The 15,715-nt window shown below is 44.3% G+C and overlaps 1 protein-coding gene across 1 annotated transcript in view; it reads left to right on the plus strand.

Moving 5' to 3' along the window:
- The first annotated feature begins 758 nt into the window (after positions 1-758).
- Positions 759-15,715, plus strand: part of LOC141059951 (transcription initiation factor TFIID subunit 1-like) — a 133,900-nt gene continuing 118,943 nt past the window's right edge. Inside the window, exons 1-12 of the mRNA XM_073556188.1 lie at positions 759-905; positions 4,161-4,278; positions 5,188-5,304; positions 5,390-5,509; positions 7,130-7,371; positions 7,919-8,134; positions 11,351-11,584; positions 11,670-11,865; positions 11,952-12,068; positions 13,964-14,131; positions 14,210-14,337; positions 15,427-15,534. Of these exons, the coding sequence (XP_073412289.1) occupies positions 798-905; positions 4,161-4,278; positions 5,188-5,304; positions 5,390-5,509; positions 7,130-7,371; positions 7,919-8,134; positions 11,351-11,584; positions 11,670-11,865; positions 11,952-12,068; positions 13,964-14,131; positions 14,210-14,337; positions 15,427-15,534 (1,872 nt within the window). The 5' untranslated portion in view covers positions 759-797. The remainder of the gene's footprint in view (positions 906-4,160; positions 4,279-5,187; positions 5,305-5,389; positions 5,510-7,129; positions 7,372-7,918; positions 8,135-11,350; positions 11,585-11,669; positions 11,866-11,951; positions 12,069-13,963; positions 14,132-14,209; positions 14,338-15,426; positions 15,535-15,715) is intronic.

Consider the following 15,715-nt stretch of genomic DNA (forward strand, 5'->3'; position numbering starts at 1 on the left):
AGGAGCGGTCAGCAGACAGCGTGGGGAGGTCGGCGGCCTGAGGAGAGGTCAGCAGATAGCGAGGAGGTCGGCGACCTGAGGAGCGGTCAGCAGACAGTGAGGTTGGCGACCTGAGGATTGGTCAGCAGTGAGGTCGGCGACCTGAGGAGCGGTCAGCAGACAGCGAGGTCGGCGACCTGAGGAGAGGTCAGCAGATAGCGAGGAGGTCGGCGACCTGAGGAGCGGTCAGCAGACAGTGAGGTTGGCGACCTGAGGATTGGTCAGCAGTGAGGTCGGCGACCTGAGGAGCGGTCAGCAGTGAGGAGAGGTCGGTGACCTGAGAAGCTGTCAGCAGACAGCGAGGTCGGCGACCTGAGGAGTGGTCAGCAGACAACATGTAGGGGTCGGACCTTCTAACGGTCACTACTAGTTTTGTAGTCCCGTCTTTCTCCTTGCCGCAGGCTGTGCTCCCCTGTATTGACTGCTGTGCTGCCCCTGCTGTCACACAGTAGTATTACACGTCCTGTGCGCATCCTGGGAGTTGTAGTTTCATTACAACAGACTCACTGTAGACGAGCCCATAAGGTAATGTAGCTAGCGTTATGTGATATCACGACACAAACAACTATCCTGTCACTGCATTCAGAATTTCTCACACGTCGCAATCCCCTTTCTTCCTGCCCCTCACTTTGGCGCTTGACCTACACAACGAGAGCCCACTGACTGTACCGGAAACGGAAGTCCGTGCGTTCCACCAGTCCTCTGCCGAAGTTTACCTTTGCAGCTTCCGGTTTGTAGTTGATCGCTTCCGGTGTGTAATGTCGGACTCGGAGAGCGATGAGGAGCGGCCGTTCTCCATCACAGGGTTTCTGTTCGGGAATATTAATGAGGACGGACAGCTGGAGGATGACTCGGTGCTGGACAAGGTGAGGAGCCGCTGGAATCCGCAGCGGGGGCCTCTGTCCGACCCTGCAGTGGGATTATGCACCGATAGTGACAGTCCTGTGCAGGCTGTGCTGGGATTTCTAGTGCACCTGTCTGCAGTCATTGCCGCAGGGTCAGGAATCATTTTCAGCATGATGTTGTGTCTCTTCTGAGGTCAGGGGGTCCTGTGCCCATCAGTGACTGTGGGGAATTACAGCCATACCCCAGACCAGACCCTGTGTGCAGGAGATCATATTGCAATGAGCACACCGTACCCATTATCCAAAAGGCCGGGGGGCTCCCCTGTTGGTGTAGTGTGTGCGGAGGGGGCGCTCCCGTCGGCCAGCTTGATGCATTAGCACCAGATCCAGTAAGCAGCTAAGAAGAGCAGGTCTTCAGATGGAGACTTTTGTGAGTTGACCAGATCTGAAGGCCCAAATACTGGTGGGGATATATATAGTACGCTGATGATAGTGGCAGGTAAGGTGCTTGGATTTGGATGCTATAATGTGGTAGGAGTGCTGGATGCAAAATCATTAAAAGTAGGAATACCTGGATGTATCCTTATCAAGGAGGGTGCACAAGGTCTCAGTGAGGCTTCTATGGGGAAGCTTTAGCTGTCATTATACCATTAATGGGGGGTCTCGAAGTGTCACTATGATAGGTGAAGGGGGGTTCTGGATATCTCACCATCTTTTAGAGTTGAATGTGGCTCTATAAGTAAGAAATGTTGGGGGGCCACTGGTTTAGGGGATGCCCGCATTCTCTGTACCAGCAGTGATCACATCGTCATCACAGCGAGACACATCGTGCAGAGACTTGTCAAAATGAGATCAGAAGAAAGGAGATGCTTCGCAGCAGCCAATCATGTTTCTGCTTTATTTTCTAAAAAAAAAAACCATGTGCCCAGATAATGCATCGGATGATCCCCAGTTCCACTTACAGAGTGATCTGTCACCTTCCCTGACGAGTCTGGATTAGTAGATTTCCCCATGTAGTAACGATTCTGAACCCTTGGTCCCTGTGTTGTTCTTTTCTTCTGTTGTTCCACTTCCTGCAGAATATTTCTAAATAAATGAACAACTGGATGTCACCATTTGCTGTGTTACTACATAGTCAGATGCTGGCAGTCCTGATTGGACAATGCATGCTTGTATAGGGACCCACACATCCAGTTGTCAGACGTTTCTAGGAGGTGTAACAGAGGAATGCCATGGCACAGGTCGATCATAAGATCCTGAGTTGTTGCTGCACAGGGAGTACAATATTTGTTCAGGCCGGGTTCCAGCAAGCCCGGTGGACAGCACCTACGTGCTATTGCATATGAGCAATTTACAGACCAGAGTACTGCATTTCATGGCGGCACCAATGCCAACGAGTGCACAGACCAAATTATGTTTAATTTTCAGACATTAATAGCATAATTATTACAGTGGTCTGAACTTGACATTAACCAGACGACTCAGGAGAGGTGACAGGCGCTATTTACCATTTGGTGCACTATGGCTCCTACCAATATCTGACCATGTAGTTGGATGTCTTACTACTCATACATTCACCTACAGTCATGGCCAAAAGTTTTGAGAATGACACAAATATTATATTTTCACATGATCTGCTGCCCTCTGGTTTTTATGTGTGTTTGTCAGATGTTTTTATCACATACAGAAATATAATTGCAATCATATTATGAGTAACAAAAGGTTATATTGACAGAATGAGTTAATGCAGCAAGTCAATATTTGCAGTGTTGACCCTTCTTCTTCAGGACCTCAGCAATTCTCCCTGGCATGCTCTCAATCAACTTCTGGATCAAATCCTGACTGATAGCAGTCCATTCTTGCAAAATCAATGCTTTTATTTTGTCTGAATTTGAAGGTTTTTGTTTGTCCATCCGTCTCTTGATGATTGACCACAAGTTCTCAATGGGATTAAGATCTGGGGAGTTTCCAGGCCATGGTCCCAAAATCTCTATGTTTTGTTCCCTGAGCCATTTAGTTATCACCTTTGCTTTATGGCAAGGTGCTCCATCATGTTGAAAAAGGCATTGTTGATCGCCAAACTGCTCTTGGACGGTTGGGAGAAGTTGCTCTTGGAGGACATTCTGGTACCATTCTTTATTCATGGCTGTGTTTTTAGGCAAGACTGAGAGAGAGCCCATTCCCTTGGCTGAGAAGCAACCCCACACATGAATGGTTTCAGGATGCTTGACAGTTGGCATGAGACAAGACTGGTGGTAGCGCTCACCTGGTCTTCTCCGAATAAGCCGTTTTCCAGATGTCCCAAACAATCGAAAAGGGGATTCATCAGAGAAAATGACTTTACCCCAGTCCTCAGCAGTCCACTCCCTGTACCTCAGCAGAATATCAGTCTGTCCATGATGTTTTTTCTGTTGAGAAGTGGCTTCTTTGCTGCCCTCCTTGAGACCAGGCCTTGCTCCAAGAGTCTCCGCCTCACAGTGCGTGCAGATGCACTCACACCTGCCTGCTGCCATTCCTGAGCAAGCTCTGCACTGCTGGTAGCCCGATCCGCAGCTGAAACACTTTTAAGAGACGGTCCTGGCGCTTGCTGGTCTTTCTTGGGCGCCCTGGAGCCTTTTTGGCAACAAGGGAACCTCTCTCCTTGAAGTTCTTGATGATGCGATAGATTGTTGACTGAGGTGCAATCTTTCTAGCTGCGATACTCTTCCCTGTTAGGCCATTTTTGTGCAGTGCAATGATGACTGCACGTGTTTCTTTAGAGATAACCATGGTTAACAGAAGAGAAACAATGATGCCAAGCACCAGCCTCCTTTTAAAGTGTCCAGTGGTGTCATTCTTACTTAATCATGACAGATTGATCTCCAGCCCTGTCCTCATCAACACCCACACCTGTGTTAATGGAGCAATCACTGAAACGATGTTAGCTGGTCCTTTTAAGGCAGGGCTGCAATGATGATGAAATGTGTTTTGGGGGATAAAGTTCATTTTCTAGGCAAATATTGACTTTGCAAGTAATTGCTGTTAAGCTGATCACTCTTTCTAACATTCTGGAGTATATGCAAATTGCCATTAGAAAAAATGAAGCAGTAGACTTTGTAAAAATTAATATTTGTGTCATTCTCAAAACTTTTGGCCATGACTGTACATGCAGGATTGGTAAATGGATGTTTACTAATTTTCAGTGCAGTTGAAGCGATTTCCTCTCCAGTGTCTCCAGCAGAGTCTCCTGCGTACATTGTCTTTTTATCATATGCGATATAAATCTCATGTTTTTAGGAGTCAAAGAAACACCTTGCAGGATTGGGAGCTCTTGGCCTTGGAAATCTTATTACAGAAATCACATCCAGCGCGGATGAGGCCACAGAAACTGAAGGGGTGAACTTGGATGAAGACGGTAATAGCATTGAGATAAGGCATTTTGTGTATTGCAGCAGTGTATGTAGTATTCCCCAGTTGTATATTTGCAAAATTGTAGGGATTGTCCATTAATAAAAAAAAAAATACCTAAATAAACTTTAAAAAGTAAGTTCTTTAAAGGGGTTGATGAACCTACCATAGGACCGGTCATCCATATGAGATCTGTCAGGGGTCTGACACCTGGAATCCACCCCTCCACCAATCAGCTGATATCTGCTCTAGTTGCCGGTGTATGTAAGCAATATACCGCAGCTCCATAAATTGTTTAGTAGCTGCCACTGCCGTTTACATCCCATTCACTTTCTATTATAGTTCTATTAGGCTTGCTGTCCCGATTTCAAGTATCCACTCTAGTCCCCAGTAGAGTTGAGCGTATTTATTTGGATTTGGTCGCCGAATCTGAATTTACCATATTTGGGCCAAATGTATGTCTGATGATCGCTTCTGAACATATTCGGTAATTTCTACTCCCATTGACTCTAATTATGTTCGGCTGTGTTCGACTAATATTGCCAAAACAATGTTCGCAACCGATCGTATTCAGAACCAAATCCGAACCAATTCGCTCAACTCTAGTCCCCAGCTCATTATTTCTGCTTTCAGTTTTGTGCTCGACATAGGAGAATGTTTCATGTGATCTGCGATGTGTGTGAAGGGGGCTGGCTCCCTTCACAACAGCTTGCAGCTAAGCCAGTCCCTTTATTTGTCTACGCTTGTCGACACCAGAAATTGAAGGGGAAGCTGCTGAGACTCGGGACCAGAGTTTCTATTTGAATATCAGCATCTTTCAACAAAACTTTTTTTCATTATTAAACCTCTACCTACATCATTTTTATTCTGCTAATTATAGTCTATCTGCTTACATCTCACCGGCTCTATTATACAGGTTGGGTTAAGAGTACTGATGATGCTATTGACTACTCTGATATCAATGAAGTGGCTGAAGATGAGTCTCGAAGATATAGGCAGGCTATGGGAAGTCTCCATCTCTCCCGAAGAGCAGGTAAATGTTATTGTCATCGCAGGTGACGTGACCATAGAGTTTCATGTGCTAGTTGAGGTTTTGATGAAATTTGTGCTCTGATTAGATGATGATGACGATGACTATGATGCGGACTGTGAAGATATTGATTCCAAGCTAATGCCACCTCCACCTCCTCCACCAGTGACATGTAAGAAAGAAGAGGAAAAGGGAGCAGCACCAATAAGTAAGTGGTCATGGATATATGTGTAAAAATCTATTCATATCTATACATCTCCTGGCAGCGACTTACCTGTCTGTAGAACAAAAGGACCAGGCAATCCTTATCTCCCAGACATTATCTGTGGTGGGAGAGTCTAGAGGCCACCTCATGTGTATGAGGCCTTTATAGGTCTACACCAAGAACTTTGATCTACTCCTATCTCCTACTTCTGCCCTTTCTCACACTTTTCAGTCTCATATGGAGAGAAGCTGCTGTGTACATTTACTCCCTTCCATTTTCTCAGTGCAGTATTTACTTTTTCAACTTCATTTTGGGACTACATTAGTTTCTGGATATTTACGCAGTAAATTGCTTACTTCAATAGGTGAAAAAAATACTACATTCTTCTAAGAACATAGAGGCTGATCCATTAAGATTGGTGTTGCTCATGCTTGTCTTAGGCTGGTTTCACATTAGCGTTTTTGTGCGCATGCGTCATGCGTACTTATTTTTAACATGGCGAATGCATGGTCTTGCGTTTGCATGCGTTCGTCTGCGTTTTCGTGCGCATGCGTTTTTTCGAGGTGTGCGACTAGACGCGCCGGACGCAACATGTTGCATTTTTGGGTCCGTCCAAAGTCGGCAAAAAAACGCATGCGTACGCTTGCGCATGGAATGCGTTAAAACAACGCATTACAGTCTATGGGAAAGCAGGCATGGGCATGCGTACGCCTGCGTTTGCTTACGCATGCGTTTTAAGAGTAAACATGTCTAGACACTGGTTTAAACCACCCCCTTCCCATGACACACGCCCACTGGTGTCCCATTGGTGGAGTCCGTTTCATGGATTTTTCAAGGATTTTCCTCCTGTGAAATGTGACACCTAGAGAACGCATGCGCATAAAAAATGCATGCACGTTTTTGCATGCATTTTTACTTGCGCACGATGCTCTGTGCACAAAGACGCAAATGTGAAACTAGCCTTAATGAAGAGCTGGCAAGAGTAAAGAGCAACAAATTTATTAAGAGCTACATAATGGATTTGGCACATTTTTCGGTGGCATATCCTGACCAGAAATGCTATTGCAGCCAGAGGCTTAAGAAATGCCAGATGTTTTATGTTCTGATGTGGCTCTGCTCCATCTCCACCCTTTTGTACCAAGCTACTCTACACTTTCTCATAGATGTCACAGTCGCATAACTACACATTGTGCAAAAAAATAAACATTTTACACAAAGTCTCCTAAATGATTCGTCAAATTGGGGCTATGTTTTGCAAATCCTATAAATATTCACATGCTGCAGAAGTTAGGAACAAACTCTGTTTTTATCTACACAAGTTATCAACTATGTAAAGAAAACCAGTCCTCTATCTATAAAGTTGAGTTCTTCGCCCTATCATGATGTGGACTGATCCAGTGTCTCTTGTTGATAGGATATGGGATAATTTGCTGATCGCTTGGGGTCCAACTACTTGAGAATGGAGCTTTGTAGAGCCACATATGAGTGAAGCATAAGTGCACATGCTTAGCCTGCATGCTGTTCAGTGTCTAAGAAAGCCGAGTACTATGCTCTATGTATAGGAGATAGATTTCAATTGGGGTTATGCCTTTCTTAAAGCCGAATTCTGCTTGTTTTATACAGCCTCTGAAGAAGGTGATGGGATCATTCTTCCTTCCATTATTGCGCCATCTTCTGCTTCCTTGGAAAAGGTGGACTTCAGCAGTTCATCTGATTCTGAATCTGAGATTGGTCCTCAAGAGCGCGGACAAAGTGAGAAAAAGGAGCGAAAGCTGACTTTACCACTTGCTGGCATAATGCAAAGAGATGGCACCAAACCTCTTCCTAGCGTCACAGAGCTCTTCCCAGAGTTTAGACCTGGCAAGGTATTTTCTACCATTCTTGTTATTTTTTTGTTCTCTACAAGCTCTTTTTGGGATGGTATGAGGCGGCACAGTGGCTCAGTGGTTAGCACTGTTGCTATGTGTTGGGGTCCTGGGTTTAAACTCACCAAAGACTACATTTTCAAGGAGTTTGTATGTTCTCCCCGTGTTTGCGTGGGTTTCCTCCGGGTTCTCCTGTTTCCTCCCACACTCCAAAAACATACTGATAGTGAACCTCAATGGGCACAGTGATGATGTCTGTAACAAGCTGTGGAATATGATGGTGCTATATAAACCAGAAAAATAAATGATATCTTTATAAGGCCTTTTTATTGTTACCAACCTGTGATGTGATTAATCAGTGCTATTCCTTACATATTACAGCTGATTTGTTTTCTGCCCACACATGGCACATGCTGAGTCCTCATACGCTGGGTCTAATACATTGAGCAGTGACGCACATGGTTAATAAAATAAGGCTACATCATTAGTGAACCGCGTTAATCGCAAGTGTTAGTTCTTCTAACGAGCAGTTTAATTTTGCCTACAGGTTTTGCGCTTTCTTCGACTATTTGGACCTGGGAAAAGCGTCCTGTCAGTTTGGCGCAGTGCTCGCCGAAAACGCCGAAAAAAGCACAGAGAACTAACCCAGGAAGTTCAGGCAAAAGAAGGTGAAGAAGCCGAGGCAGGACCCGAGAAGAAGTCTTGTTGGGAATATGAGTATGCTCCAGCACCACCACCTGAACAGTGCCTCTCGGACGATGAGGTACGACTTTATCCTACGGCTTATCCTGATGACTGCTTCGCCTAATCATAGGAAAGCATTTAGTGAATAAACGCCCTTCTTTTATTTATTAGGTCGCCTTCTTTCTCAGGATCAGTGGATGTCTAAAAAAAAAAGCCCCCCTAATCATAAAGTGGCAGGATATCCTAGTGATATGCTATCATTTCATGAGATCGGAAACCCCCTCTTAGCCCCTTATTGACCTCTGATGTAAATCATCATAAGCCCCTTGGAAAATAATGAAGCCAGGTAAGGTGCTGACCCTTCTTCATACAAGCTATCGGTTTCCAAGCCAAAAATATCGCAGGTTTCACCAGGGTGCTGACTACAAAAGACATGCGCTAGAATAAATCACAATCCTCTAAATGTAAAGCAAGCATTTATCATACACCCACTTATAAAGGTCATTTGCCCAAATACAGAGCACAGACACTATACCAATGGATGTCAGATTAGTGCACGGATGTAGGGTGCATTAATATGTCACCCATTGGTATGTTATCCCCAGAACTGTCTGTATGCATATAATATGTGTTCTATTGGAGGGCAATAGACCTTTTTAAGTGCGTGTATAATAAATGCTTGCTTTTGTATTTATAGCGTACAGATTTTTTCTGGTGTAACACAAGCAGATTTCTGTAAGTGCAGCAACCAGACTTTCCTCCATTTGCTGAATTTAACTATCTATTGCTTTTGTCAATCACTGACCAGCAGCATTTAAATTACTTAATTGCAGGTGCATGGCCTCACTCATCAGCATCCTGTGACGTGATTTTGGGAACTGATAGGTTATCATGGCAGCCTGTGTCGTGCTGAAGGCTCCCGTAACTGCCATCTTGGGTCTGCTGTGAAGCCCGGCTACAGATTAAGATTCATTGGGGAACAGTGATTTCACTTAGGCTATGTGCACACGTATGCAGAAAATTTCTGCATAAAAACAGGACTCCTTCCCAGAAAACGCGGGTTTTTTTCCACGCGTTTTTGCCGTGTTTTTTGCAAAATAGAAAAGACACGGCACTCAGTGTGGAGGCAGGTGCACAAGTCGGGTATCCAGCCAACTAACAATGTAGTACAAAAACTTGGCACTCAAAAGAAAAATTGATTTGACAGTTCCTTTATTGTAAAAGGCATCCATATATTTAACTGGATGCCTTTTACAATAAAGGAACTGTCAAATCAATTTTTCTTTTGAGTGCCAAGTTTTTGTACTACTTTGCCGTGTTTTTTGCCACGATTTTTTTTGTGCGTCCCCAGACACATAGGAAATAGCTAGAAATGCGGAATTTACCGCGAAATTAATGAGCATGTTGCGTTTTTGTTTTTTTTTACCGCAAAGCGTTTTTTTCACGGTAAAAAACACATCAATATGCACAAAAAGTGAAAAATGCATTAAAATGCTTCTTTTTTGCGTTTTCCCCACGGGTTTTTTGGTGTGAACACAGACGAAATGTTTTAAGTCCTATAGGGTTGCGAAATAAAAAAAAAAGGGGAAAATTCTTGCAGCTACCACTAGAGGCAGCATACTGCCTGGTATTGAGTTTAGTGTGTAACTATACAGTTCGCTCCTTTACTCCCTGTAGTGGCAGCTTTAGGTACTCTGAGCATTTTGAAACTCACTTTTTAACTTATTTTTTCATTTAGAAAAGCTATCGCCTGCAATAAAAATATAATAGAAATTTAAATAGCACAGAATTTTTATCCTATCTGCTTAAAAAAATATATCTTTAGGGTGGTATTTCATCTTATACATGAAAACTTACCTGAAGGTACCGTTACACTTTAGGCCTGTTTCACACTTCCGTTTTTGACCATGAGTCAAAATCCGCCGATTTTGCAAAAAAACGGATCCGCCATTTTTTTGGGCGGATCCATTTTTTTCCCCATTCACTTGCATTACCGGCGGAGCTTGACGGATGGCCATCCGTTGGATCCGTTTTTTTGCGGATCCGCCAATTTTTTTGCATCGGCCGAGATGCCTGGACGGACCATGTAATGTTTTTTGTAGTGCAGGATCCGCATTTTGATACAGCTCATGCCGGATGAATGAAGTCAGGAGGAAATTTAACCCTGAAATAATTTCTGGTGGACATAGAAAAAGTTATCTCTCTCTTCTCTCCTCTCTCTCTTCTCTCTCTTCTCTCCTCTCTCTCTCTCTTTCTCCTTCTCTTCTCTTCTCTCTCTCCTCTCTTCTCTCTCCTCTCTCTCTTCTCTTCTCTCTTCTCTTCTCTCTTCTCTTCTCTCTTCTCTTCTCTCTCCTCTTCTCTCTTCTCTTCTCTCTCCTCTCTCTCTTCTCTTCTCTCTTCTCTTCTCTCGCCTCTCTCTCTTCTCTTCTCTCTCCTCTCTCTCTCCTCTCTCTCTCCTCTCTCTCTCCTCTCTCTCTCCTCTCTCTCTCCTCTCTCTCTCCTCTCTCCTCTCTCTCTCCTCTCTCTCTCCTCTCTCCTCTCTCTCCTCTCTCCTCTCTCCCCTCTCTCTCCCCTCTCTCTCCCCTCTCTCTCCCCTCTCTCTCCCCTCTCTCTCCCCTCTCTCTCCCCTCTCTCTCCCCTCTCCCTCCCCTCTCCCCACTCTCTCTCTCTACTCTCTACTCTCTCCCTCCTCTCTCTACTCTCCTCTCTCTCTCTACTCTCTCCTCTCTCCTCTCTCCTCTCCTCTCTGTCTCTCTCTCCTCTATCATCCGGTGGCATCCGATCACATCAGTTAAGAACGGATCCGCTTTCCGCCTTTTTGGCGGATTTTGACTGGCACAAAAAACTGAAGTGTGAAACAGGCCTTAGGTGTCCTGTGTGCGTACAAGAGGAATGACACTATTTCTGTCCATCACATGAATTGCATCCTAGATTTCTGCACTTTTCCCCTCCACATTTGAAGCCTCAGCGTTTCCTTTTTATGATCTCTGGCTTTTTCTCCCTCTATCTTTTCCCCTACATTCCTTTTCTTTGGCTTTCCTAGCCCTGCAGACTGACTATAGACAGGCCTGAGCAGTTTTTGAGTGAATGATCAGTACAGGAGGCAAAAAAAGTGACCAATAAGTGGAGAAAGAAGCAGATTTCTCTGACTAGAAACTTTGTAACTTGTCTTCTCTTCACTTGGTACTATTGATTTTATGGAGAAAAGTATAGTTACTATTTAAGCTTTTTCGTTTTAAACTTATTCTTTTACAAATCAATTGTAATGAAGCCAATTATTTTTTGCTTTCTGCAGATCACCATGATGGCTCCTGTGGAGTCCAAGTTCTCCCAGTCCGCTGGGGATACAGATAAGGTTGCAGATACAAAACCCCGAGTAGCAGAGTGGCGCTACGGCCCAGCGCAGTTGTGGTACGATATGCTGGGAGTACCTGAAGATGGCAGTGGATTTGATTATGGATTTAAGCTGAAGGAGGAGAACAATGATGACGATATTGCGCCTGATGCTGGCAATAACATTGACGACCAGGTTTGTGAATGAATAAAAAAGCACAGATTCTTGGTCAAAATGTTACTATATCAGTATCTTACAGAAATAATTTGACATAATTTAGAAACCGGAGGAATCCACAGAGGCACAATTTCAAGATGAACATTTCCTGATGGTAACGCAGCTTCAGTGGGAGGATGACGTGATCTGGAACGGGGAGGACGTGAAGCACAAAGTAACCAAGACCCAGAGAGCCAGTTTAGCTGGTTGGCTTCCCTCCAGCATGACCAGGAATGCCACAGCGTACAATGCCCAGCAAGGTGCCAACAGTTAAAGCAAAGATGTCAGTAGTATGAGGCTCAGTTACTTATTTGCTGATTTAAGGAGTCTTTCTTCTTTTGTGCAGGACTGAATCGAAGTGGATCACTGTTAAACCTACCAACGCCTTTAGTGCAAAAGCCAATCATTCCTGGTTCACTCATCTCTACCAAGGGGAAGGAAAAACATCCTCCAGAACAGCAAGGTATAGTATGGATTATGGCTATGGGTCAACCACAAGTCACAATTCTTACTGATAAACCTTGAAGACGTCTAGGAAAGTATAGAATTTACAGTGCCTACAAGTAGTATTCAACCCCCTGCAGATTTAGCAGGTTTACACATTCGGAATTAACTTGGCATTGTGACATTTGGACTGTAGATCAGCCTGGAAGTGTGAAATGCACTACAGCAAAAAAGAATGTTATTTCTTTGTTTAATTTTTTTTAAAATTGTGAAAAGTTTATTCAGAGGGTCATTTATTATTCAACCCCTCAAACCACCAGAATTCTGTTTGGTTCCCCTAAAGTATTAAGAAGTATTTCAGGCACAAAGAACAATGAGCTTCACATGTTTGGATTAATTATCTCTTTTTCCAGCCTTTTCTGACTATTTAAGACCCTCCCCAAACTTGTGAACAGCACTCATACATGGTCAACATGGAAAAGACAAAGGAGCATTCCAAGGCCATCAGAGACAAGATCGTGGAGGGTCACAAGGCTGGCAAGGGGTACAAAACCCTTTCCAAGGAGTTGGGCCTACCTGTCTCCACTGTTGGGAGCATCATCCGGAAGTGGAAGGCTTATGGAACTACTGTTAGCCTTCGACGGCCTGGACAGCCTTTGAAAGTTTCCTCCCGTGCCGAGGCCAGGCTTGTCCGAAGAGTCAAGGCTAACCCAAGGACAACAAGGAAGGAGCTCCGGGAAGATCTCTTGGCAGTGGGGACATTGGTTTCAGTCAATACCATAAGTAACGTACTCCACCGCAATGGTCTCCGTTCCAGACGAACCCGTAAGGTACCTTTACTTTCAAAGCGTCATGTCAAGGCTCGTCTACAGTTTGCTCATGATCACTTGGAGGACTCTGAGACAGACTGGTTCAAGGTTCTCTGGTCTGATGAGACCAAGATCGAGATCTTTGGTGCCAACCACACACGTAACGTTTGGAGACTGGATGGCACTGCATACGACCCCAAGAATACCATTCCTACAGTCAAGCATGGTGGTGGCAGCATCATACTGTGGGGCTGTTTATCAGCCAAGGGGCCTGGCCATCTGGTCCGCATCCATGGGAAGATGGATAGCACGGCCTACCTGGAGATTTTGGCCAAGAACCTCCGCTCCTCCATCAAGGATCTTAAGATGGGTCGTCATTTCATCTTCCAACAAGACAACGACCCAAAGCACACAGCCAACAAAACCAAGGCCTGGTTCCAGAGGCAAAAAATCAAGGTGTTGGAGTGGCCTAGTCAGTCTCCTGACCTTAACCCAATTGAAAACTTGTGGAAGGAGCTTAAGATTAAAGTCCGCGTGAGACACCCAAGGAACCTAGATAACTTGGAGAAGATCTGCATGGAGGAGTGGGCCAAGATAACTCCAGAGACCTGTGCCGGCCTGATCAGGTCTTATAAAAGACGATTATTAGCTGTAATTGCAAACAAGGGTTATTCCACAAAATATTAAACCTAGGGGTTGAATAATAATTGACCCACACTTTTATGTTTAAAATTTATTAAAATTTAACTGAGCAACATAACTTTTTGGTTTGTAAGATTTATGCATCTGTTAATAAATCCTGCTCTTGTGTGAAGTTTGAAGGCTCTAACTTATTTGCATCTTATCAAACCTGCTAAATCTGCAGGGGGTTGAATACTACTTGTAGGCACTGTATATATGTTCCTTGTGCAATTTTTCTTCCTATGACACAAATGTTTGCAGATCAAGTAGTGTTCTCTGTATGCCGATTGCTACTTCTATAAGGGATAGTATCTGCACATAGTCATGGCACAGTCAGACCCGGGCTAGACAGAGACTTGTGGTCAGATTGTGCTGTGGTTTTGGGAGTCTGATTACAGAGATGTCCACTTTGCTTTCTTTTTAGCATCCACTGAAGAAGATCGCCCTTGGTTTTCAATTTTTCCTATTGACAATGAAGAATTGGTGTATGGACGGTGGGAAGACAATATAATCTGGGATGATCAAGCCATGGACAGGATTTTGGACCCTCCTGTGTTAACATTAAATCCCAACGATGAAAACATTATCCTGGGTTGGTAACATTTCACATACATTTTGTCATATACTTGTTAGAAATTCATCTATATTTAATTTATTTTTTTATCAACAGAAATTCCAGATGAGAAAGAAGAAGCAACGTCAAATTCTCCCTCTAAGGAGAGCAAGAAGGAGTCATCTCTAAAGAAAAGTAGAATTTTATTAGGGAAAACCGGTGTAATCAAGGAGGAGCCCCAGCAGGTAAGGGGGTCATGTCTTAAGAAATTCTGTCTAGAATATCCCTTTATTTACATCAGTACACACAGCTACCATATATACTCGAGTATAAGCCGACCTGAGTATAAGCTGAGGCACCAAATTTTGCCACGGAAAACTGGGTGAGCTTATTGACTTGACTCGAGTATAAGCTGGGTATGCATTGTCCCCTCATCCCTGTCCTGGTATGCATGGCTCCCTCGTCCTGTCCTGGTATGCATGGCTCCCTAGTCCTGTCCTGGTATGCATGGCTACTTATCCCCTATCCTTGTATGAATGGTTCCTATTAAAAAAAATATATCCTACTCCTCCTTCCATGCGCCCTTGCAGCATCTCGTTGGTCCCAGCGCCGGCAGCTCTTCCTGTACCAAGCGATCACGTGGTCCCACTTATTAAGGTAATGAATATTCCCTTCAAGCCTATGGGAGTGGAGAGGCATGCATATTCAATACCTTAATGAGCTGGGCCACGTGATCGCTCAGCACAGGAAGAGCTGCCAGCGCCGGGACCAATGAGATGCTGCAAGGGCGCGCAGGAAGGGTGAGTAGGCTGTCTTCTGGAAGCTGGCTGCTGCGGGTGTCATTGTGCGTGCTATAAGAGAAATTAATATTAATTTCTCTTTAGCAGTATCACAGGCTTTAGCCACAGCCTACGGCCGCTGCCTCTGTCACCCGCTGCTCCCCCTCTGGCTCCTGCCTCTGTCACCCGCCACTCCCCCTCTGGCGCCGGCTTTCTGGGTCAGTTGACTCATGTATAATCCAAGGGGGGCGTTTTCAGCACAAAAGTGCTGAAAGACTCGGATTATACACGAGTATATACGGTACCTTTTTTTTTTTTTTTTATATAGTAAGGCTCTTCTTTTTCTCTTATCCTAACCCTTAATTAACATCTGAGGAGACGCATAGCTTGATGCCACATGCTCCGCGGTGTAACATTTGGCCCTCTAAGGGCTCCATGCTTAATTACACTTGCTCCCATTGATCTAGGACTCGCTTATTAATGTCATACTGATATAATAAAGCATCTAAGTCTGGATGAGTAAAAAGGGATGTTGTCTAATGTGTCCTCTCACAGAACATGTCCCAGCCGGAGGTAAAGGATCCCTGGAATTTATCCAATGATGAATTTTACTATCCAAAACAGCAAGGCTTACGAGGAACATTTGGAGGAAACATTATCCAGGTAATTCTTATTCTTACAGGCGCATAATTCCTAACTGAAGCATTGATGCTAGTACTAAACAAAGTGATCTTTGCTGCTGAGACCTGATTTGGGATTGTGAGCATATATAAGATGACTATGGGTCTTTGCTAACAGCGATGTGCACTACCTAGTGATGAGCAAACGTGATCAGATAAGGTGT

Source organism: Dendrobates tinctorius, unplaced genomic scaffold (assembly GCF_039654945.1).
Source record: "Dendrobates tinctorius isolate UK_male_01 unplaced genomic scaffold, ASM3965494v1 ptg000231l, whole genome shotgun sequence".
Taxonomy (NCBI): Eukaryota; Metazoa; Chordata; class Amphibia; order Anura; family Dendrobatidae; genus Dendrobates; species Dendrobates tinctorius.